This window comes from Pelophylax lessonae, assembly GCF_965119305.1.
Source record: "Pelophylax lessonae genome assembly, chromosome: 3".
NCBI classification, from domain to species: Eukaryota; Metazoa; Chordata; class Amphibia; order Anura; family Ranidae; genus Pelophylax; species Pelophylax lessonae.
Window position 1 is genome coordinate 184,689,255 of NC_138770.1, and position 23,535 is coordinate 184,712,789.

General features: G+C 44.4%; 1 protein-coding gene across 12 annotated transcripts in view; it reads right to left on the reverse strand.

The window, feature by feature from the left end:
* Positions 1-23,535, reverse strand: part of TRIP12 (thyroid hormone receptor interactor 12) — a 288,722-nt gene that overhangs the window by 191,281 nt on the left and 73,906 nt on the right. For all 12 annotated transcript variants that reach the window (XM_082249184.1, XM_082249183.1, XM_082249179.1 and 9 more), the window contains one exon: positions 14,298-15,088. In XM_082249184.1, coding sequence (XP_082105310.1) covers positions 14,298-15,088 — 791 coding nt within the window. The remainder of the gene's footprint in view (positions 1-14,297; positions 15,089-23,535) is intronic.

The following is a 23,535-nucleotide window of genomic DNA, read 5'->3' on the forward strand; positions in this document are numbered from 1 at the left end:
TTCAGGTTTCCCAAACTACAAAAAAGCTAAAATCAAAGCACTGTACACTGGGTATACTTGAGAGTAGTAACTTGTCAACGTATCAGATTCAGGCATTATCAAAGATCTATTTCAGACCCGCCAACGGATTCTCCAGTATTGGAAATTGGAAACCCTATAACCCAGGAGGAGTGGATACGTGCTATGGGGAATACTTTACAAATATGATAGACTAATATATATTTAAACGTGGATGCACAGCAAAAATCAATGGGAGTTGTGGTTGGCCACTGCAGGGCCCTACACCCCTAGATCTGGTGCTGCACAGATTGCTATACTTCCTTGGCTGATCAGGTCGAGATAGCTTGCACTCAGAGCTGAGAATTACCAGGGTCTCCATTTGCTGATCAGATAACTCTCTCTGTACCAAATCAGTGTTTGTATGTCATACAATTTTTTCCTGTACTGTACACGGTTTCTAACAAGCAGTATACACTGGAATTTTTTATTGGACTGTATGCTGGAAAGTTCAATACATCTTACTTTGATTTAAAGAAAACAAAAAAAAAAAAAAAAAAAAAAAGGGGTAAAATCGCATAGTAGTAAGAAAATTTGATGAAATGAATAAGCAGGATCTTGCAGGCAAGCAAGATCCTGCATAATAAGTGCTCTCTACTCATGTGATGTTTGAGCAATGTTTACAAGCTTAAAGTGGCTCTAAACTCAAAAGGGTTTTTTCCCCCCTTTAAGTTCCCTTCCCAGGGAACGCGAGACCGTAACTTCCGGGTTGGTGGAGAGCAGCGTGGAGAGCGGCGTCCCCATGCCCTGGAATTGAGATTGCTGCATACAAGGCGTTTTTTCTTATGGATTGTAGTAAGTGTGATTTTATTCAATAAATGTTTTAGATCACGAATTACTGCACCACGAGAGCCCTTTTGTTTTTCTCTACTTATGACTTGGTCCTGTATTAACCCTTGGTCTGGCTATACACTCTCGATTGAGGGAGAGTACATGGTTAACATCACGATTCATTGGTGAAGTGTTTGATCGGACTATGTGAGGATTTAATATGCGCTTGTGACCCCCTATAATCAAGGGGTCCTGTACTTCTGGTAAGCAGTTTTATACTGCCACTGGGTGAACGTGTGGAGGTGGAGGCTTTGAGAAATACACTCCTATCAAGTCTGATTTTTCTCAGATCGCCTTTCAGGACAGCACCTGGAGAGAGCGCAGCTCCACCCAATCCACAGGAAACACTGCAAATAAAAACTCCTCCTCTTCCACCATGCCACAGTCATTTGTGTTTCCTCCGCCATGGTGGAAGCATTGCAGGAGCTATGTGGAAAGGGCTGCACACTCTCCAGGGGGAGAGAAGGATTTGTTGCCCAGTTTTGTGTTTGCTGTTTCAGCATGGAGACCATCCCAGCTCCCCTCCCTGGAGTGTCAAAGGGGGTATGCTCCGGAGCCTCTCACCTCGTTCGCTCAGGGGAGCTGAAACCCATCGGAGGATCCGGTCCGGGCGTCAGAGGTCCGCGCTTCGGCCGGTCGGCGGGCGGGGAGCCGCTTTTGGCATTTGAATCTCCCGCACTTTCGGACTCTGATCCCGGGGACGCGCGGCGTCACTTCCGGTGGACGGGACTTCCGGTGGGGGCGTGGCGGCGTTTGCTCCAACCGCAGTACACACAGGGGTCAGAGGCAGGTCACGAGGTCGGCGCTTCTGCTTCCGGTCCACAGAGGAGGACGCGGGAAGCGGTATTTAAATGGAGAGATCTGCCAGCAAGCTGCGCTTTTCAACAACATGGAGGAAAAGTCTGCAGCGACGGTGGAAGCAGGCACCGCCAGCGCCGGCCAAGCTCAGGTAGGAGAGGTGCAGTGGTGCCTCTTTTTTCTTTACTGTGTGAGCTTTTATTGTGGGGTTTCTTCCTTCCTCCTTTGGAGCCTGCCCTGTAGACTGAGTAACTGTTCCCAGTCTAACAGGATACATATGCATAAGGGAGTCTCTTTCTTCTGATCCTTTTTTGGTGTGGATCACGATTTTCTCCCTTGCAAGAAATCACTAGGTGGTGGTTTTTCTTTTATTAGTGGTTATTGGGCTTTCATGGTGGCTTTTTCTTTACTAGGTTAAAGCCACAGTGAAGACAAGAGCCCCAGCATCAAGGAAATGCCCTTCATGCAAGAATCCACTCAGAGATTCCTGGGTGAAGCCACTTTGTAAAGCATGTATTGCTGACCTTGTGAAGGAAGAGTCTAGTCAGCAGAATAATGAATTCATATCTTCATTTAAAGAACTCACAGACACCCTGTCCTCAGTTCGTTCCCTGTTATCCAGGACGCCACAAGTTCTTTCAGATTCCCAACAAACGGGTGGTACATCTTCCCAGCCGTCTACTTCTAAGTCTGCAGTGTCAAGCGATTCAGAAGATGAGGGGGAGAGTGCTCTCTGTTCCATCAGGGATTCAGAGGAGGAAGAGAAGGAAGAGGTGGCTAGTTCTTCCAGATGCAAATTATCCTTGGAAGAGGTTGATGAGTTGCTGAAAGCGATTTACACCACGTTGGAAATCGCAGAAGAAAAGGTGCAAGTTTCACTTCATGACAGAATGTACCAGGGCCTTGAACAGACAAAGCGCAGGGTTTTTTCTGTTCATAAAGTCCTTACGGAATCTATTGAAAAAGAGTGGAAGGACCCAGAGAGGGCCCCTTTTTTCTCTAAATCCCTAAGAAGATTTCCGTTTGAAGAGGATACGGCGCACCTATGGAACAAAAAGCCCAGAGTGGATGCTGCTTTTTCTCAGGTGTCTCGCCGCATGGATTTGGCGTTCGAAGACATGGGTGTTCTGAAAGACGCCATGGATAAAAGGGCAGATTCTCTCCTTAAAAAGGCTTGGGACTCCTCTACGTCCAGCCTTAAGCCGGCCATGGCCTCCACGGTGGTAGCCAGAAATCTTGAGTGCTGGCTCGAACAACTTAAAGGGCATGTGGAGGCTGGAACAGCAAGGAAAGATCTCCTGGATTCATTTCCGCTGCTCCTAAAGGCAGTAAAATATATGGCCGATGCTTCTGCTGAATCCATTAAAATGTCTGCCAGGTCAGCAGCCCTCGTCAACTCTGCCAGGAGGGCGGTCTGGTTGAAAACCTGGACAGGTGATTCAGCTTCTAAGGTGAAACTCTGTGGTTTACCTTTTGCCGGTGACTTGCTTTTCGGGCCTGAATTGGAAGCAATTCTTGACAGAACGGCGGATAAGAAGAAGGCCTTTCCGTCAAAAAAGAAAATCGCCTCCTAAGAAGAGATTTCGTTCTGTTCAACAAACCAACAGAGGTCGTGAACAAGATCAGAGATCAAGATGGACCTCCCATAAAGGCAAAGGGAAAGGTGGAGTCCTCTTTAGACCACCTGACCAGGCCAATAAAAGCAAGTGACAACAGTCTTCCAGTGGGAGGAAGGCTGTTATGGTTCCTCCTACGTTGGGAAGAGGTATCCGCAAGCCCCTTTGTAAAGAATATAGTGGCTCAAGGATACAAGCTGGAGTTTTCGGAGACACCTCCAAGCAGATTCCATGTTACTCCCCTTCCAAGGGATCCGGAAGAGGCTTCCTCAATGATGTCTCTTTTACAAGAGCTGATTCAACAGGAAGTGATTATCCAAGTCCCCGAGGGGCAACAAGGCCGTGGGTTTTATTCTCAGATCTTTCTAGTAAAAAAACCCTCAGGCAAGTACCGAATGATTCTAAATTTGAAAATCCTAAACAGATCAATTCGGTACAAGCACTTCAGGATGGACACCATTTATTCAGTGACCAAACTGTTGTCCCCAAACTGTTTCATGGCATCCTTGGATCTGAGGGACGCTTACCTGCACATCACAATAAATCAGGAGTGCCAGAAATTCCTAAGGCTGGCGGTCAATCTCGGGGAATCGGTCTGGCATCTGCAGATCAGGGCCCTCCCCTTTGGCCTCTCATCTTCTCCAAGGGTGTTTACCAAGGTAATGGCGGATGCCCTAGAGCCATTAAGGCTGAAGGGTATTTCAATTGTCCCTTACCTGGATGATCTGCTAATTTTTGCAGAGTCCAAGAGCCAGGCGTTGGTACACCTTCAGGAGACTCAGGACCACCTAGAGAGTTTGGGGTGGCTCATGAATTTGGAGAAGTCCAGCTTGATTCCATCTCAGCAGATAAAATTTCTGGGATACAGAATAGATTCGGTTCTCCAGAAAGTGTTTCTACCTCAAAAAAAGATCGAGAAGACTCAGAACGCAGTTGCTCGATTACAAACCAATCATCAGGTTACTGTCAGGTCGGCCATGGCAGCTTTGGGCTTGCTCACAGCCGCTATCCCTGCAGTACAGTGGGCAAGACTGCTTTCCCGTCTTCTCCAGAGAGACATTCTGCAGAGTTGGTCATACCCGGAACATCTGGAGAAATCCATCAGAATCTCCACGAAAGCAAAGAGATCTCTGTGGTGGTGGAGGAATTCCAGAAATCTGGAAGAAGGTCTGCAATGGACTTTCCAGACGAACAAACGTCTGACGACGGATGCCAGTTCGTGGGGTTGGGGAGCCCACCTGGAAGGCCGGACAGTGCAAGGGACATGGTCCAAAGCAGAGTCCAGGAAATCATCCAACTGGCGGGAGTTGAAAGCCATCCTTTTGGGTCTTTGGTCCTTTCAACAGACAGTCAAGGGCCATCATGTGCAAGTTCTGTCGGACAACATGACAGCAGTGGCCTACGTGTCAAAGCAAGGAGGCACAAGAAGCAGACAGCTATCAGATCTGGCAATACAGCTACTCTCCTGGGCGGAGAAAAATCTAGCCTCTCTGACAGCGGTGCATCTGAAGGGGTCACAAAACCTTCTAGCAGATCTGCTGAGCAGGAAAAAGGTGTTGGAATCAGAATGGAGTCTGAATCAAGAAGTATTCATGCAGATCGTGGAAGTCTGAGGTCTTCCCCAAATAGATTTGTTCGCTTGTCAACAGAACACCAAAGTCCAAAGATTCTTTTCCCTACACAGGGAGGATCAGGACTGGGGCTTGGATGCTCTAGCCCATCCATGGGACTTCCGTTTGTCTTACGCATTCCCTCCATTCCAACTGATTCCGTTGGTTCTCAAAAAGTTCAGGGAAGAAAAGACCAACTTGATTCTGATTACACCTTACTGGCCAAAGAGACCTTGGTTCGCCCTCCTGCTGAATCTTGCCTCAGAACCTCCCTGGAAACTTCCGTACAGGAGAGATCTTTTGACACAGGGGAACCTAGTGTACCCAGAACTGGACCGCTTACAACTGACAGCGTGGTTACTGAAGAAGACATCTTGAGAGCCAGAGGCCTGTCAGAAAAAGTTATCTCCACCCTTCTCTCCAGCAGGAAGAAGGTGACTAGGGATATTTACTTGAAAGTCTGGAGAAAATACAACTTTTGGTGTTCCAGCAAAAATTTTGAATTAAAAAATTTAATTTCAGTGCTTGAGTTCCTCCATGAGGGAATGGAGAAAGGACTAGCAGCAAGTACTTTAAAGACGCAAGTAGCGGCACTTTTAGTTTTTTTCGAAAAGACTTTGTCCCAAGAGACTCTAATCATTCGTTTTTTCAAGGCATTAGCCCGCAATAGGCCGATAGCCATTAAAGTATTTCCCAAATGGGATTTGACCATTGTGTTACAAGGTCTAACTAAGTTTCCTTTTGAACCTTTAAAAGAGGCTTCCCTGAAGAATTTAGTTTTGAAAACTATCTTTTTGATAGCAATTACCTCGGCCAGGAGGATCATTGAGATCCAGGCCCTCTCAATTTCAGACCCTTTTTTGACAATTTTTGCAGATCGAGTAGTCCTAAGAATGGACCCAGCCTTTCTTCCAAAGATTGCTTCATCTTTTCATAGATCACAAGAAATTGTCTTACCAACTTTCTCCTCAACTCCTAGTAATACTCGGGATGAATCCTTTCATACCTTGGATGTGAGGAGATGCTTACTTCAGTTCCTCCTGGTAACTAAGGAATTTAGAAAGACAAATGCATTATTTGTCATCTTCTCAGGGTCCCGTATAGGAGAAAAAGCATCAAAGAGCACTTTAGGCAAATGGCTCAGATGGGCAATTGAACAGGCTTATGTAGCTCAAGGAGAAGAACCTCCAGAAGGCATCTTGGCGCATTCTACAAGGTCTGTGGCAACCTCATGGGCTGAAAGGGCCGGTGCTTTGCCTGATCAAATCTGCAAGGCAGCTACCTGGTCCAGCTATTCAACCTTTATTAGACATTACAGGTTGGACTTGTTGTCAGCTCAGGATCAAGCCTTCGGCAGAAAAGTTCTGCAGGCAGTGGTCCCACCCTAAGTGTAAGTTACTCGCTTATCCTCTCCAGGTGCTGTCCTGAAAGGCGATCTGAGAAAACCTTAGTTACTTACCGGTGACGGTATTTCTAAGAGCCTTTCAGGACAGCAGCAGCTACCCCCCCTTGGTTTTGTTTATAATATAATTTGTAAATGTTTAACCTGTGGTAGTTTATGTTTTCCAGCATGTCGGAGGCTACTCTATGACTGAGGCATGGTGGAAGAGGAGGAGTTTTTATTTGCAGTGTTTCCTGTGGATTGGGTGGAGCTGCGCTCTCTCCAGGTGCTGTCCTGAAAGGCTCTTAGAAATACCGTCACCGGTAAGTAACTAAGGTTTTTTCCATCAATTGCTGTTACTTGGTTTAACACCTTGATGATTGGAACACCAGAGACTTTTTGAATTTTTAATTTGTATTTACCAATTTATTAATTTATTTTGTTGCACAATTCACCACTGCGATTATTATTATTGTGATTTATCTGTTGAGCACCATACTTTTTCCAATTTTTTTATCCATCACGTTACCACGTTTATGTTGCAGCTCACAGATCGAAAGCAATTTCACCATATTTACGTTTAGTTATAGAATTCACATTTATACGCGCAGGTTTTTTTTGGTGAATCACACCAATTCCTTTACCTCTTATGTCCATTCATATGCCCACTCAAAAGAAAAAAAAAATACATTAACAGCAGTGCACTTAAGACAGTCCAATCAACAAATAGTTCATAGAAAACCGATCCTCCTGTCTCCTTGGCTAATACTCCAAAGCGAGTATCATGCAGGGACAAGAAAACGGAGAGCGGACTCCACATAGTGTAATATAGTTTGGTAATTTACTGCCCAAACACGGCCTAAAAGTACTGGGTAACAGCAAATCAATATTCTAAAAGCCACTATTATGCCTGTACGGCTTCCCGCATTTGTACCAGAGTATTAGCCAAGGAGACAGGAGGATCGGTCTAGGAACACCTCCCCCTGGTCAAGGGGACCACACAAGCCCAATTTGATCTTATTGCTATAAACATCTGGTCAGTTGGCAGTTTCTACACTTCTCTGGCCTCACAAGGTGCCACATGAGCAGCTTCATCATCACTTATTGGGTAGAATTGTGGTAGAAGGCTTATTTCCTCTTTTCTTGAAATTCACTGATCACCCTATAATCTTTTTCTATGGACGGTTTGCTGATTGGACTGTCATAAGTGCACTGCTGTTCATGTATTTTTTTTCTATGTAGATTGGGCATAAGGATGGATAAGCATAACACAGGGGGATCATTGGGTTCTTTTATGAATTTAATTTTTATGAACAGTTATTTACTGGATTGCTTTATGAATGTTTTTTTTTTATATTATTGAATTAGTTTAATATGCACAGCTATTCACTTTAGTAATTTATAGTGCAAGCGTAGTTGATAGCATGAATTAGGCATGCTATTTTTATCATATACGCTGTTGTGCCTATAATCAACATGACAAATCTGCAATAATGAATACAGATATAAATTTCAAAGTCTACAATATAATATTCAAAGTATACACAAATTATGATGTGAAGGTTAAATGTCCAATCCAACTGTGCAAATTTCCTTTTTTTTCTTTTTTAAATCTTTTTATTGGATATATATTTTTACACAAACAAAACAGGTGCATTCAGTTCACATTAAGGTATAAGTGACAACATGTCACCCACACAGGAGTCAGGAAAAACACCACATATTATGTAGCTGGGAAGACTAGGCATGAGTGGGGAACCAAGCAGGAATAAAGGGAATCACGGGTTGAACAATGATGAGACCCAGATATGTGGCGCTCCCGGCACGACAAACCCAGGGTAGGAGAGCAGGGCAAGAATCTAGTCAGTCATAGCTGTGGAGGAATCAGTTAACCACCTGGCCCAAACTATCATGTTTCTTGGGGCAGCCTCTATAAATGCAAGTGTCTCAGTAAAGAGGTATCACGGAGTTTACAAGTTTCTTCCACTGTAATACTGTGGGGGGATCCCGCTGCCTCCAGTGGAGCGCAATATTTTTCCTGGCATAAAAGAGCAGCAGGCCCAGGAGAGTACGCTCAGCCACCCTGGGCACTAGGTCATCCAGCAGGCCCAGAAGACAGAGTCTGGGAGATGGGTCGACTGAGACCTGTAAAACATCAGTAATCACAGAGTACCTGTGACCAGTATGTGGAGAGTTCCGGGCAGAAATTTCCTTTTTTTATTAAATGATACATCCCCTTCACCATTAACTGTATGTGTCCATTTTCCACCATGGTGTCACCTCTGTGCTTTCCAGCCTCTCTCCTCAATTCAGCTTTAGATAAGCATGTAATGCTAATCTCTGATCAGGTGGTGCCATTTCATCTGCTCTCCTCTGGGGGTCCTCTGTCTCCATCAGCTGATCTCTATGGTAGATAGGGTCTATATTGTGGTCCTCTCTCCATAATTATACAAACGTGAAAGACTCCCATATCGTAGTATCATTTATTAGTTTAATAAACCGCTAATACTCACATTTAAATGTTAAAAACGCATGAAAATCCATGGGTGCCAAACTCGTACCCATGTGGATGTCACTTCCGGTATAAACAAACTTCTATTCACATTTAAAATGTTAAACTCATGAAAATCCACCAGTGGATGAGCGTGGAGGCATATTGGAAGGGACGTACGCACTGATACTAGTTTGGCACTCCTAGATCTTCGTGCATTTTAACATTATAAAAGTGAATAGCAGCTATTTATACCGGAGGGGACGTCAGCATGGATAAGTGTTCGGCACTCGTGGATTTTCATGCGTTAACATTTTAAATGTGAAAAGTAGCGATTTATTCTTAAACTTTTAAATGATACTACACTATAGTGGTTTTTCCACATTAGCATAATTATGGATGGTATGGAGAGAGGATCCCCCCCAGGACCCCCATAGAGACCCTATATACTCTAGAGATCAGCCAGCTGGGAAGAAGAGATAGAGGATCCCCAGAGGAGAGCGGATGAAATAGCACCACCTGATCAGAGATCATTACATGCTTATCTAAAGCTGAATTGAGGTGAGAGGCTAGAAAGCACAGGTGACACCACAATAAAAAGGGAAGATAGTACATCTTCATGAACACATACAGTTATTGGTGAAGGGATGTGCCATTAAAAGAAAAATATAGGACATTTGCACAGTTGGATTAGACATTCAACCTTCATGTCATATTTGTGTATTACTTTTATTTTCAGGACTTTGGAATTTTTATCTGTATTCATATTTACAGATTTGTCATATTATAGGCACAACAGCATATGTACAAAAAAAAAAAAAAAAAAACACAATATCAGTGGCTATGAAATGTGATTAAGGAATACTATAATGTGTAGTTGCAGCCAATTAGCTGCAGAAGTGTGCTGCATAAAAGTTTTCAAATAATCAGTGCAAAAATATGATGAAAATAGCGATAAAAGAAAAATACTATAAAAAAACAATTCATATCCGTGAAAAAATCCAGTGAAATAAATAGTGAAGTACAAAAACAATTCATATCAGTTAAGGGTCCAATGAAATAAATAAAAAATTCATAAACCATATCCATTCGTTAATATTCCTAAAAGTCAAAAAAGCAATCCAATAAAGTGCAAAAAAAAGGTGGTTATATTTCATGCAACAAATAGTGTGAAAATTGCATGCCAAACAACACCCTCTGTGCTCCTTTCACCAATCACCCCAAACTGATTAACCAGATGGAGTGGCTGGTAAAAATTATAAACCAGCTACTGCCCCATATTACACACGTACCGATCGTCGGCCGAACGATCGGCCGTCTTTTGTCCGGTGCTGTCGTGTCTGTTGAAAACTGCAAAAGACTGCACACGAATTTTGTCGGCCAACAACAGCCGACTGCAGAAGTGATGTCGTGTGATGGTTAACTTTCCTTGTCTTTTTTCTTTTCTGAGCATGCCCAGTCTTGCAAATCTGCTGATTGTCGGCCGAATTCTGTACTGACTGGCGAACAATCGGCCGTTCTGGTGTTGGCCAACAAAAATTTTAATGCCTGCACGACAGATTCTGTTCGGCCGAAAATGCGCTGTCGGAAGCATCATACTAACAAGCCCACAATCGGCCGAATTTTTACGCCCGACAATCGGTACGTGTGTACGGGGCTTTACACTAAGCCATGAGAACAGGATTGGAGGGTCACAATTACATTAAACATTCTTTCCAGGGACAAACCTCCAGGATCTGGGACATTAGTAGAAGTCAGGGACTGCAGGCAATGCCCAGCATCCCCACATTAGTTTTTCAGCATCCTGGGCTCTGAAGAACCACAAATACCAGCATGCCCAACCAGCAGATAGTATGCTGTGTGCTGCAGCTCCTTCACAGCTGGGAATCCACAGGTTGTCTCCATCCAGATACCATTAACTAGAGTTACCTGATTTCTGATGCTCTATACAAAAAAAAACAAAAATCCCAGCCTCCCCTACCTGCACCTCCAAGCTTCACCTGAGCCTGTTAATATGGGGGGCACTATTGGACCTTCTCAGGCTGCCATGGCGGGGGATTTTCACATGCAGCTCTACTTTCTACTGTGCCATAATGGCAGCAGTGATGCTCCCTCGACCCTCTTCCCCTCCCCAGTACAAGACCTAGGTAAACAAGCTCAGAGCTCCATACTGCAAGGGAAGATCGCCACTCTCCTGCCACCCTTCACACTGTGTAAGTCTGAGGAAGCCCTAGTTCAGGGCCCAGGTCAAGCTCTACAGCCCTTCCTATGCCATGGACTGAGCAGCGCCCAGCAAATGTGCACAGCTAATTGAGCACGGAGGACGGCCTGAGTGTGCTGAGAAGAGAGACCTCTGGACAGTGAATGGGCCAACAAGGGTTGCTTTAGCCAGCCATTCACATCTGTCAATTTGGGATCACGCATATCAAATCGCACTACAATTGTAGCAAGCGCACAACGCGTGTTTCGGTGGCATTAACTTTTAATTACACCACACTTAGTGCAGCTTTGCCATGATAAAATCGCAGCAAGCAGAATCGTTAACACAAAAGATTAAGGAAAAGTGTAGTGACTGCAAGTGCTCTGTCAAGGTCCAATCCTGGAAGAGAGCAGCCTGCTAGTTCATTGCCCAAGCCTAGACCAATTAGCTACCATCTGGAAAAAAACTGCAATAGCCTGTTACAGAGCTTGGTCTGCGAGATTAGAAAGCCTTTAAAAGCCTCAAAGATTCTGACAGCAGAATTTTTAAATAAAGTACTATCTTCCATAAGCACAGTAAGATGTTTAAGGGGTACTTGAGGAACTGGGTTCCATAGGGACAGTCCATGGTTCTGGACCTGTACAGCTCACTGCCACTAATTACTTAGTCAATTGAGCATTTATGTACGATTCAGTGCCCAAAACATTACAGGTCTTCCCCAAAGTGTGAGGTCCGGGTATGGCTTCCAAGGTTTACTGAGGTTGTGTCAATCGTGATGCGCCACTTCTATTTGGGGCATTAAAAGGCATTGAGGAGTTAACCAAAGAATAATTTGAAAAAGTGGCTAGGCCAAGAATGATTTCTCCGTGGAGAAGGGTACATTTTAGGACACTAGGAAAAAAAATAAATAAAAAGACTCAAAAGAATAGGGCAGGGTTATAGAGGAGGCACGTCCTTGAAATCTTTGCCAGTGTCCCAACCCAGGGTATATGAATACTTTGCCAATGTCCTGAACAGTTAAGATTAGGATATTAAAAAAAAAAAAAAATGAATATGTTGCAGTTTACTGATCTTTAAAGAGAAACCTGCAGCCAAGTCATGCACCTTAACCGTCTACATCAAGTCTACAGCATCCTATTGTATTGCCACAGTGTTGTGCATGCAATAAAGTCATCCATGGATTCCAAGTGATTGGTGAGTTCAGCTATCTAATGAAGATTGTCCACAGTGATTTGTCTCTGCTATTCAGGCCAAGCATAGAGATCTCACGAAGGGATAGTCACTATAAGAACAGTTGGAGTCTGAATAGCAGTCGACTGCAAAAGCAGCAATGGGATACACATCAATACACATAACTGTTTGGTGCTTCACTGTACTGGGACTGGGGTTCGGTCCCTTAGTTTCAAAAATGGCTCCTACTTGAGGCTTCTCAATCCACTCTCTAGGACGTTAAAGTGGAACGTAACGCAAAAGTGAAGATCTGTTATGTTTTAGGAATCATCTAGAAGTGTTAGTTATACCTAAAGAAGGAAAGATTTTAACTCTTGTCCTAAATTTTCTGACCGTTTCTGAAGTTTCAGATGGAGATTTGACAGCACCACAACTGTGCTGCTAACAGTTCTCCCTGCTGAAGTCTCCGACAAAGTAATACCGTGCCTCGACCAAGATGGTTACCTCCATACAGATACACATGGCAAGTCAGCAACTGGGAATAATCAACTTCAGGTAGACCACATACAAAAGCTAGCTCTTTGCCTGCCTTTTTTGGGAAAGGTTTCCAGTGTTCATGTGCTCTTTAAAAAAAAAAGACTATGCATTTTGAATACAACTTGCTTTCTTTGGAAAAACCATCAAGAGTGTAGTCTGCGATAAATTTATGCTGCTCGGCACTACAAGTCCTTGTTTTATAAGTGAAACTGCCTTTGGTATTCTAATAAGAATTCACTGAGCAACATTGAATATCAGTTTTTGAGTGTTTTTTTTTTAAACCATACTCTCAAAATTATTTGTGAACTATAGCTTTATGTAAAAGTCAAAAAGAAAAGTGACCCTGTACTGAAAGTATTGAGGGCTACCATTAGCGGCCATCTGAAACTGCCAGTTCCATTGATACAGTTACTTAACCGCTTGCCGACCGCCGCAAGTACATTTACTGCAGCAGTCAGCCCCTCCTGGGCAAAGTGACGTAGTACTACGTCGCTCGCCAAGAAGCCTGTAGGGGGCGAGCGCGCGCCACCGGAGGCTTGCTCCCGCCCCCGCTCATTCACGGCCATCCCCACGCGAGTGACCGACGGCTCCGATGCCCGCCGGCCACTCGCGATCTCCCGCTGGAGAGGGAGAAAGGCAGGCGGCTGATGTAAACAAAGCCGTCTGTCATTCTCCCTGGTGTAACAGCAGAGATTATACGATCCTGCTATGTAGGATCGTATGTCTCTGTGGTTACATCAAAAGCCACGCCCCTTGACAGTTAGAAGCACGCCCCTAGGGACACACTTGACCCCTGGATCTCTAATAAAGTTAACCCCTTCCCTGCCAGTGTCATTTTTACAGTAATAGTGCATATGTATAGCACTGATTACTGTAGTAATGTCACTGGTACCCCCAAAAGTGTCAAAAATGTTAGTAAGGGGTCCGATCTGTCCGCCGCAATGTCGCAGTCCCGCAAAAAAAAAAAAAAAAAAAAAAAGAAATCTTTCCCTTAGTTAGTAAACGCAATATCTTTTGCACAAACCAATCAAAATACGCTTATTGCGATTTTTTGTACCAAAAATATGTAGCAGAAAACAAATTGGCCTAAAATGTTAAAAAATTTTGATTTTTACATTGTTTTTTTGGGCAATTTCATATAAAAAAAATTTGAAAAATTATTATTTTTTCAAAATTGACGCTCTTTGTTTATAGCGCAAAAAAAAAAAAAACAGGTGTTCAAATACCACCAAAAGAAAGCCCTGTTTGTGGGAAAAAAAAAAAAAAAAAAAAAAGGACGTCAATTTCATTTGGGTACAGCGTCCCACGACTGCGCAATTGTCCGTTAAAGTCACGCAGTACCGAATTGCAAAATAGGCCCTGGTCTTTGAGCAGCCAAATCCTCCGGGGCTTAAGTGGTTAAGTACTTTCTAAATCACCACCTCTGAACAAGCATCCAGATTATGAGTCTTGACTTCACTGTGACATACCTAACATGCTTAATTCGCAATGCCTCAAAGTTAACTGACAGATAATTCAGAGAGGGGTCCACAATGGCAGCCCTGATTTCTCTTAGTACCAGTTTCTTACAAGTGTTGCAATATACCATTTTTCTACAACTACTTACTTGCTAGTTTTGCTTGTAATCCTGAGGGTCCAGGTTTTGACGCCTCAGCCTTGGAAGATCCCGGGAGGGAAAGTTTTGTTTTGGAAAGGCTGACTTTTGGGCTAAAACGAGCTGCCCAATCAAACTTGGAGGAGCTGCTAGCTTTGGACTGTTCCTTTTCCCGGCTGCTCCTCCGAGGGCTGGGACTTGAGGCAGAACGGGAACGCCTTGCCTTGTTCTGGTCCTTTCCCTGTTTTACTCGAGCTCCAGGAGGTGCAGCAGAAGAGACAGAGGCGACTGCAGAAGAGGAAGAAGAAGAGGTGGAGGCAGAAGATGAGGAATCTGTAATGGTGCTACACCCAGCTTTGGCTGAGGTGGCTGATTTTGAAGCCAGCTTGGTGGGTTTTGAAGGTCTGTCTTCTGCACCAGTCGCTACTATGGCTGCACTGCTGCTCTTTACACAGGAGGAGTTATCGGTCCTTTTCCTTTTGTGCAGCGGGGATGATCCGGGGACTCCACCCTTCCTGTTGTGTGCTTTGCTTGTGGATGGCAATGATGTGGGTGGAGCTGAATGCTCCTGGTCAATCTGTCTCTTCTTAGGTTTATTATTTGGTCGCCTCGTCCCAATGGAGGGTTCAGCGTGCTGAAGTGCTTTGGGTTTTTTAGCAGAGCCAGGTGAGTTGGTCCGGCTGTAATCAGGACTGGCACTACGTTTTAGTCCACGGGAAGAATCTTTTTTAGGCCTGTGACTTTCTGAGCTGTTTTGTTCTGGGTCCTCTGGTTGCGGTATTGAAAAAGATGAGCTACAGCCCCTGAAACAAAAAATAATAAAATTAAAAAAAAAACAAACAAGTTTTGCAAAAAACACACACATCACAAATGCCTGATCACTATAACATCGTTAAAAAATATATAAAAACACTGTACAAAGGTTCTAACAAATGTTGATCTCAAAAACACACACACACACACAAACCTTATCAAGTTTTCTACTCTAAATTCTATATAAAGAAAATGACAGCTGTAATTTGGATGACACTTTCCACTGCAACAGTTCTTAAAAGTAAATCTGGGGTCAGGCTATAGACATTTAAGTATTTATGTGGGGGGGGGGGGGGGGGTTTGGCTAAAGTTGTCTCGAATGTTTCTGCTGTGAATGTAGAGGATGAACTGCTCCACAGTGCCTGCAACTATAGAGATCAGAGAGGGCTTGTTTTAAAGCTTAGTAAGAATATGTAAAACTGTAGGTTTGCTTTATTTTTGTACTTAGCTGGGTTACCACTTAAGGTTGCCCATCATATAATCAGGATCCTTGGATTTAGTTCCAAAATATAACATATACACGGTGTTTAGGAAATGGGAGTGCTTCCTATTGACTACAAGCAGATAGGCTGGTTGTCCAGTGCCAGCCTAGAATAAACAGCCATAAATAACATTATGGACAAAATTAGGTCAACTTTGAAGCTACAACCTGTACAATCTGTACTAAGGAAGTGTGTTTGATACAGAAGATACTGCATCAATATTCACTGACAGTGTAATCTGCATTTAAGAATTACGCATGTCTGGTATAGAAGAAAATATAAATATTGACACGTGCGTTTAGGTTTATTAGGCTCTTTAACCTACATCAGCCTTTTTCAACCTTTTCAACAAATAGGAAACCTTAGAAAAAAAAAAAAAAAAAATGTTTTGGTCTCGGGGAACCCCTACTAAAAAAAATAAAAAATTCTACAACTCAAGACACATTAGTGTGACAGTCAGTGGAACGAACGAACGAACGAACGAAGGGAAACCCCCCCCCCCCCCAAGACTCACACCAAGTAATGTATGCCTTCCAAACTCGATAAATCTTCCTAGAAGTAGATTTCCTAGCTCTTTAAAGCGGAGTTCCAGCCATTTACTCACCTGTCCAACGGTCCAGCGATGCGGCCGCCGGAAGCCTCGATCCTCTCCCTCGGCATCACTGCTGTGGGCACCCGGCTGTTACAGTTTGCGGCTTCACAGCCGGGTACCCACTGCGCATGCGCGAGTCGCACTGCGCGCCGTGATTGGCCGGCAATCTTCTGGGACCTCTGACGTGTCCCAGAAGATTGCAGGGAGGGAGGGGGAGAGGAGAACTTCCGCTCAGGGCGCCGCGGCGCTCCGAGCGGAAGTGGGTGCGGGTACCTGTCAAAACTAGGTACCCGCTCCCCCCCCCAAAATATGACATGCCAAATGTGGCATGTCGGGGGGTCAGGACTCCCTAAAGCGGAAGTTCCACTTTTGGGTGGAACTCCGCTTTAACGTAGGAATTCCCGAATCAGACAACCCTCTGTCCTTCAGCACCTGGCTCAATAGCCAAGCCGTTAAAGCCAGCGACCGCAAAGCAGGATGGAAGATCGGTCCTCGAGTCAAAAGATTTGAGAGGCAGTCGCCAAGGAACATCAGCTACCAGTCTTACCAGGCCTGCGCCTGGGTCCTTTAGAATGGCTGGAATTCCTTCTGCCTCGATTCAGTGCAGAAGTCTCGGCAGAAGCTGTAGCGGAGGAAAGGCATATATTTAGACGATACTGGCTTCAAGGGGCCACCAGAGCGTCTGAGTCGTCTGCAAGAGGATCTCAAAGACCTTGCCACAAACCTCTGAACCTTCCGGTTGAGGCGAGAGGCTAAAGGTCCACATCGGGGGTTCCCAACCAGAGACACAGTTGTTGAAACACCTCTGGGTGAAGGGAACATTCACCCGGACTCAGGGGATGCCGACTGGGATTGTCCACCTGCCAATTTTCCAACCCTAGAATATGCAGAGCAGAGAGGGATGAAACAAATCGTTCTTCCCACCTTAGAATTCCGGCCACTTCTTTGGCTGCTAGGGCACATTTGGTGTACCTTGATGATTGACATATGCCACGACCGTGGCATTGTCCGATTGAATCCTTACCAGACACTCCTGCAGACGATCGAATCCCAGACACTCCTGCAGACGATCGAATCCCAGACACTCCTGCAGACGATACATCCACTGGGACAGGCAAAGCCTGATTGCTCGAATCTCCAGGATATTGATCAGCAGATTGGACTCCTCCCAAGACCAAACTCCCTGGGCCGATTCTGTGCCCAAGACACCTGGACAGGCTGACGTCCGTGGAAACCACCATCCAGTACAGGGGAAGAAAGGACTTTCCCTGCCGAATTGCCGGGGAATGGTCCCACCACAGCAAGGATCCCCTCGTACCCCGGCTCAACAGGATCAGATTGTCCAGGGACCGAGGATTCTTGTCTTATTCGGCCAAAATCTCCTTTTGCAGAGGTCTGGTATGAAACTGAGTAAACTGAACCGCCTCGAAAGTGGAGACCATCAAACCCAGCACTTGCATGCAATGACCGGCAGTTGGAAAACGGGAGCAACTTCAGCAGTTTTGTTTAGGTTTTTGGAAGAAACACCCGAGCTGAGGCTGAATCCAGAGTCAGGCCCAGGTAGTCCAATTTGTTGAAAGGAGTCAGAGATGATTTTTGAAAATTCAGTGTCTATCCCAACTCTTGCAGAGTTTGCACAGTGATGTCCAAATCGACCTGTAGGACAGACAGACACTGCTCGCAGAAGGCTATCATCCAGGTATCCCAGGACCGCAATCCTTCTGCCTGAGCAAGGCTTACACCGGGGCTAACACTTTCATGAACACCAAGGAGCTGAGGCAAGACCAAATGGTAACGCCACAAATTGATAGTGCTCTTCGCCTAAAGCAAAGTGAAGAAAACGCTGGTACCTGCAATATATTGGGATATGACAGTAAGCGTCCTTGATATCGACAGAGGCCAGAAAATACCCTTGATGATGGGATGCCACTACCGTGCGAATGGACTCCATTCTGAATTTCTGAACCCACACAATTCAGGGCCTTGAGATCCAAGATTGGATGGACCTTGCCCTCCTTCCTGGGGACAGTAAATAGGTTTGAATAAAACCCCTGAAAACGTTCCGATTTTGGAACAGGTAACAGTGACCCTTGTGAGAATAAATCCTGAACTGCCCCGAGAAGGCCCTTCAGCTGATCCGGAGACAGGCGCAGGTTGGAAGGAAAGCACCTGGGCCAGGGGCAAGGACCGAAATTCGACCTTGTAACCGGACTGGATCAACTAGTGAAGCCAATTGTCTTGAATGAAACGCCCCTTCAGAAAGAGGACTTCTCTACGAGACCAGCAGGGCCCAGTTTGGATTTAACCCAAGGTCTCTTAGAACCTCCCGAGAAGGTACGGGAGGATTTTGAACCCTTGTCCTGTGACCCCGCGGGTCGAAAGGCCGTTTGTGGGCCGAGAAGACAGGACCACGTTTGCGGGCAGGCTCTCTGCTTTTAATAACCTGCAGAAGTAGGGTGATCTTTCCTCCTGCGAGACCTTTAACAATCTCTTCCATAGAAGCTCTGAACAAGCAGTCCCCCACAAAGGGGAGATCCGTCTGCACCTTTTTTGGATGCATGGTCAGCAGACCAGCATTTCAGCCAAATCATACGGTGAAGGGTCATCGCCGTCACAGACACCCTACAGGCTAAAGGGGCCACTTCCAGAGGCATCACAGATATACTGTAACCCCTGTACCAAACTGATCCGCCAGCTCCGGAGGATGCTGACCCCCTTCCACATCATAAAGCAGAAGCTTTGCCCATTAAGTCAAGATCTGGGAGACCAAGGTAAAGGCAAACACCGGACTCAAAATTGAACCTGCTCAGGTAAAAAAGGTACCGGACCAGAGATTCAGCTTTCCTGTCTGCAGGGTCTTTAATAGAGTGTTCTCCACTGGAAGTAGTGTGACTTTATTCAACCTGGAAACACTGTCAGTTTCTTTAAGAGGGTCTCCTCAAAAGGATACCTCCTAGCGAAACGCTTGGGTATCCTAGCCATGCGTTTCGGGGAACCCCACTGACTTGCGACAATCCCGTCAAAATAGGCAGGAAAGGGGAACACCTTAGTCACCTTGGATGGTCTGCAGGTACCAAATTGCACCGGCAGCCAACGCAGCATTAGCATATATATATATATATATATATATATATATATATATATATATATATATATATATATATATATATATATATATATATATATATATACACACATATATACACACATGCACACCCCTAAAGTGCACAAAACTCATGGGTCCTGAAAGGTGATTGCACAATAAAGGTTTTATTTCACCATTTCGATGAGCCACAAGCTCGTCTTTCTCAGGATGGTTGTTCCAACCATCATGGAGAACTAACCACAGATCTTCTGTGGATGTAAGCGGTCACAATTCCTTCTGTCCCTTTATGAAATTCCAGACAGACTATGTTGAGATCAGGGTTCTGTGGAGGCCAGAACATCACTTCCAAGACTTGTTCTTTACACTGAAAGTGGTTGTAAAGTCTTGTGTTTTTTTAAAAATAACAAACCTGTCAAACTTACATTATACTTAACTGCTCTGTGCAGTTTGTTTTGTACAGGGCAGCCCGAATCCTCCTCTCGGGTCCCTCTTCGCTTCTGCTGGCCCCTCCCTCCTGTTAAATGCCCCCACCACATGTGTGAAGATTACGTCTGACCAGACTTCAATAGAAAGTAGGTGTACCCGACAACAAATGCTTTCTGCATTTCCAGTTCTATGCTGAAGGCACTGCTGGACATCTTTCGATGTCAAAGGGAAGTAGGTTGCGTCGTTCATCTGCTCCATTAACCACCACTTTACGACAACCCTATTGTAGCTATATTGCTATAGGGCGGCCGCTGTGCGCAGGATCACACACACACACACACACACACACAGAGAGAGAGAGAGAGATTAGCTCGCACTTCCAGGTCTGGGGTGCAGCACCAATAAGTGGGTACCATGGAATCGATGCCTGCTGGCATCTGCTGATCGTAAGGTACACAGGCAGAACGGCAGTTTGCCTGCCTATAGGCAGATTGCCGTAGAGAAGGCATAGGTCCTGTGTTCCTGTAAAGCAGGAACATGGATCCATGCCTTCCCCTAGTAAAAAGCACCTCCCCCCCACAGTAAGAAAACCCTGGCTAGGCACACAGTTAACCCTTTGATCCCCCCCCCTCGTTAACCCCTTACCAGCCAGCGTTAGTACAGTGACAGTGCATATTTTTAGCTTTCTTTCACTGGTTCCCAAAAAAAAAAAAGTGTCAAAAAAGTGCGTCCCCGAATTATCTGCCGCAATAGAATCACAGTCCTGATAACTTGCTGATCGCCGACATTACTAGTAATAAATATAAATTCCATAACTATATCCCATAGTTTGTAGACGCTATAACCTTTGTGCAAACCAATCAACTGGGATCTTTGTTTTTTTCAAAAATATGCAGCAGCATACATATTGGCCTAAATTGATGAAATAACTGGATTTTTGACTTACCATAAAATCCTTTTCTCTGAAGATCATTGACAGACGCAGCTCTCTATTCTTAACCATTGGGTTATGCTGCCCCCTACAGGAGTAGGACACTAGGCAGGGAAAAACTTTACTACGCCTATGGGGGAGTCCCAGGGAGTATACTCCCACTTCCTGCTATAGGCATTCAGTTTAGTTTAGTTGCAAGCAGTGTCATAAGAAAAATAACCCAACTCAATAGAAGGGCGGGTGCTGTGTCTGTCAAACATCAGAGAAAAGTATTTTACGGTAAGACAAAAATCCAATTTTCTTACGTTCATTGACGGATACAGCTCCAGAATCTTCTTGACCATTGGGACCTTCCAAAGCAGTGTGTGAAACATGAGGATGGGGGGAAAAAAAAAAAAAAAAAACCAGCAGAAAAAAAAAAAAACTAAAAAAACCTAGCCAGCCAGGTAACATGGAGCTAAACCAGGAACAACTGGAGCTCACCTGAAAAGAGCATACCATTTATAAAAAAAAAAAAAAAAAAAAAAACAGATCAAATACCTCCAAAAAGAAAGCTCTATTTGTGGGGGGGAAATGCATTTTATTTTGTTAGTGTCGCACTACCATGCAATTGTCAGTTAAAGGAACGCAGTGCAGTATGGCAAAAATCTAACTAGTCATGAAAGGGGGAGGAGGGAGTAAATCTTCTGGAGCTGAATTGGTTACGTTTTCTTGGCTGGCCACTGTCCTCAACCTTCCCTATTTCTTTGTGCTTCTTCAAAAGAGCTTGAACAGCACCATCTTGGAACCCTGGTCTGCTTTGAAATCTTTGCCTGGCAGAGACCTTGCTGTTGCAGTAACTACCCTGTGTGTTGTTGGTGTGCTCAGTCTTGCAATGGTGTATGACCTGTGACGTGAAAACTTCCACAACCTCACCTTAGCAGCAGTGTTTAGCTGTTTCTCACCCAGTTTTAAGCCTCCTACACAGCAGTTTTTGTTTGTTAAGACGGTCTTTTAGCCCTCATTCACACTGAGGCAGGGTTTGAAACCATGCAAAGTCAGCTGAACTCACACAATTTCAAATCCGCATGTCAGTGCAAGTTCGGGGGCAATTTGACAGACATCAGTGCAGGTTTTGGCACAGATCTCTATTGAAATCACCCGGAAGTCACCATTAGTGCAGAAACTACTTTTGGGAATCTGTGTTGCGCTGCAAAGTCAGCGCCAAACCGATTCGGATGGTGCCGTTGCCGGCAATAGGCTCACATTTGGCATGCGATTTCACATGTCAAATCAGCCCGATGTTAACCTACATATGAAATTGATTAGCAACTGTTTCTACACTTGCACAGGGATTTTGTAGGATTAGAGTCAGGTGTTTGAATAACCAATTATACCAAAGTGTGCAAGTGAAGACTTGATGCTTGTTTGAAGCCAAAGGGTAATTCCACCAAAATAGGATTTAAGCAATTTTTCTTCTGTATGCTTGCTTTGCATTTTGCAAATTAAAAAAATTAAAATAAAATGTTTTAAAGTATTCTTACTTTACAGCATTTCATACCCACCTAAAACGTTTGCACAGTACTGCATAACAACTAAAAGGTATATTTTTTTCTGATAGAGACTAGAGGGATTAGAACACCGGTCAGGTTTTCATTGCTGTCTGTGCCCCCCCCCATTAGAAATATTCATCCTCTATGGGACAAAGATGACACAAAAAAAAAAAAAACTGACCGGGGTTGTAACCCTGCCCTACTCTACCCAAAATGAAAGACAAAAAAAAAAAGAAAAAAAAAAAAAAAAAAAGTATTCCCTTTAGTTCTATTTAAAATTAAAAGAAGGAATGGAATGTGGCTGATATGCGTGGTGTACTCATGTGAGGGCCATTTAAATAACCTACTCGTGTGTTCCCTTTACCAGTTATGGACCGCCAACCGCATATACTGCAGCAGGGCGGCCCAGCTGCGCAAAATCACGTACATGTACGAGATTTTATGCAGGAGATAGCGGCGGCGCTCCCGCTGTGATTGGACACAGCGGAAGCCAATCAGCAAGTCTGACGGCCATCGGGACAGGCCGATCGTTCAGAGGAATGACAGAACGGCGGTCTGCCTATGTAAACAAGGCAAACCGCTGTACTGTCAGGGGGGGGAAGAGAGCGGAAAAGAGATCTTGTGTTTCAGCATCCAATCCACCACAGTTAGAATTCCCTCATTAGGAGCACACTTAACCACCCCTTGATTACACCTGGTGTCAACCCCTTCCCTGCTAGTGTCATTTATACAGTAACCGTGCATTTTTTTTTTTTTAGCACTGATCACTGTATTGGTGTCACTGGTACCCAAAAAGTGTCACTTAGCATCAGATTCGTCTGCCGCAATGTCGCAGTCCAGTTAAAAAATCACTGATCGCCGCCATTACTAGTAAAAAACAAGTAAAAAGTCAATAAATGTATCCCATCATTTGTAGACGCTATAACTTTTCCGCAAACCAATATACACTGATTAGGATTTTGTTTACTTGAAATATGTAGCAGAATACATATTGGCCTCAATTTATTTAAAAAAAAATGATTTTTATTGGGTATGTTTTATAGCAGAAAGTAACAAACTTTTTTTAAATTAGGATTCTTTTGTTTATAGCGCAAACAATAAAAACCGCAGAGGTGATCAAATATCAAAGAAAGCTCTATTTGTGGGGGGAAGAAAAAAAGACATCAATTTTATTTGGGACCGCGCAATTGTCAGTTAAAAGCAACGCCATGCCGTACCGCAAAAAATGGCCTGGTCAGGAAGAGGGTAAAACGTTTGAGGCTGAAGTGGTTAAAGCGATTTTTAAAAAAAAAAAAAAAAAAAAAAAAAAAACACACGTTATACTTGCCTGCTCTGTGCAATGGTTTTGTACAGAGCAGCCGCGATCCT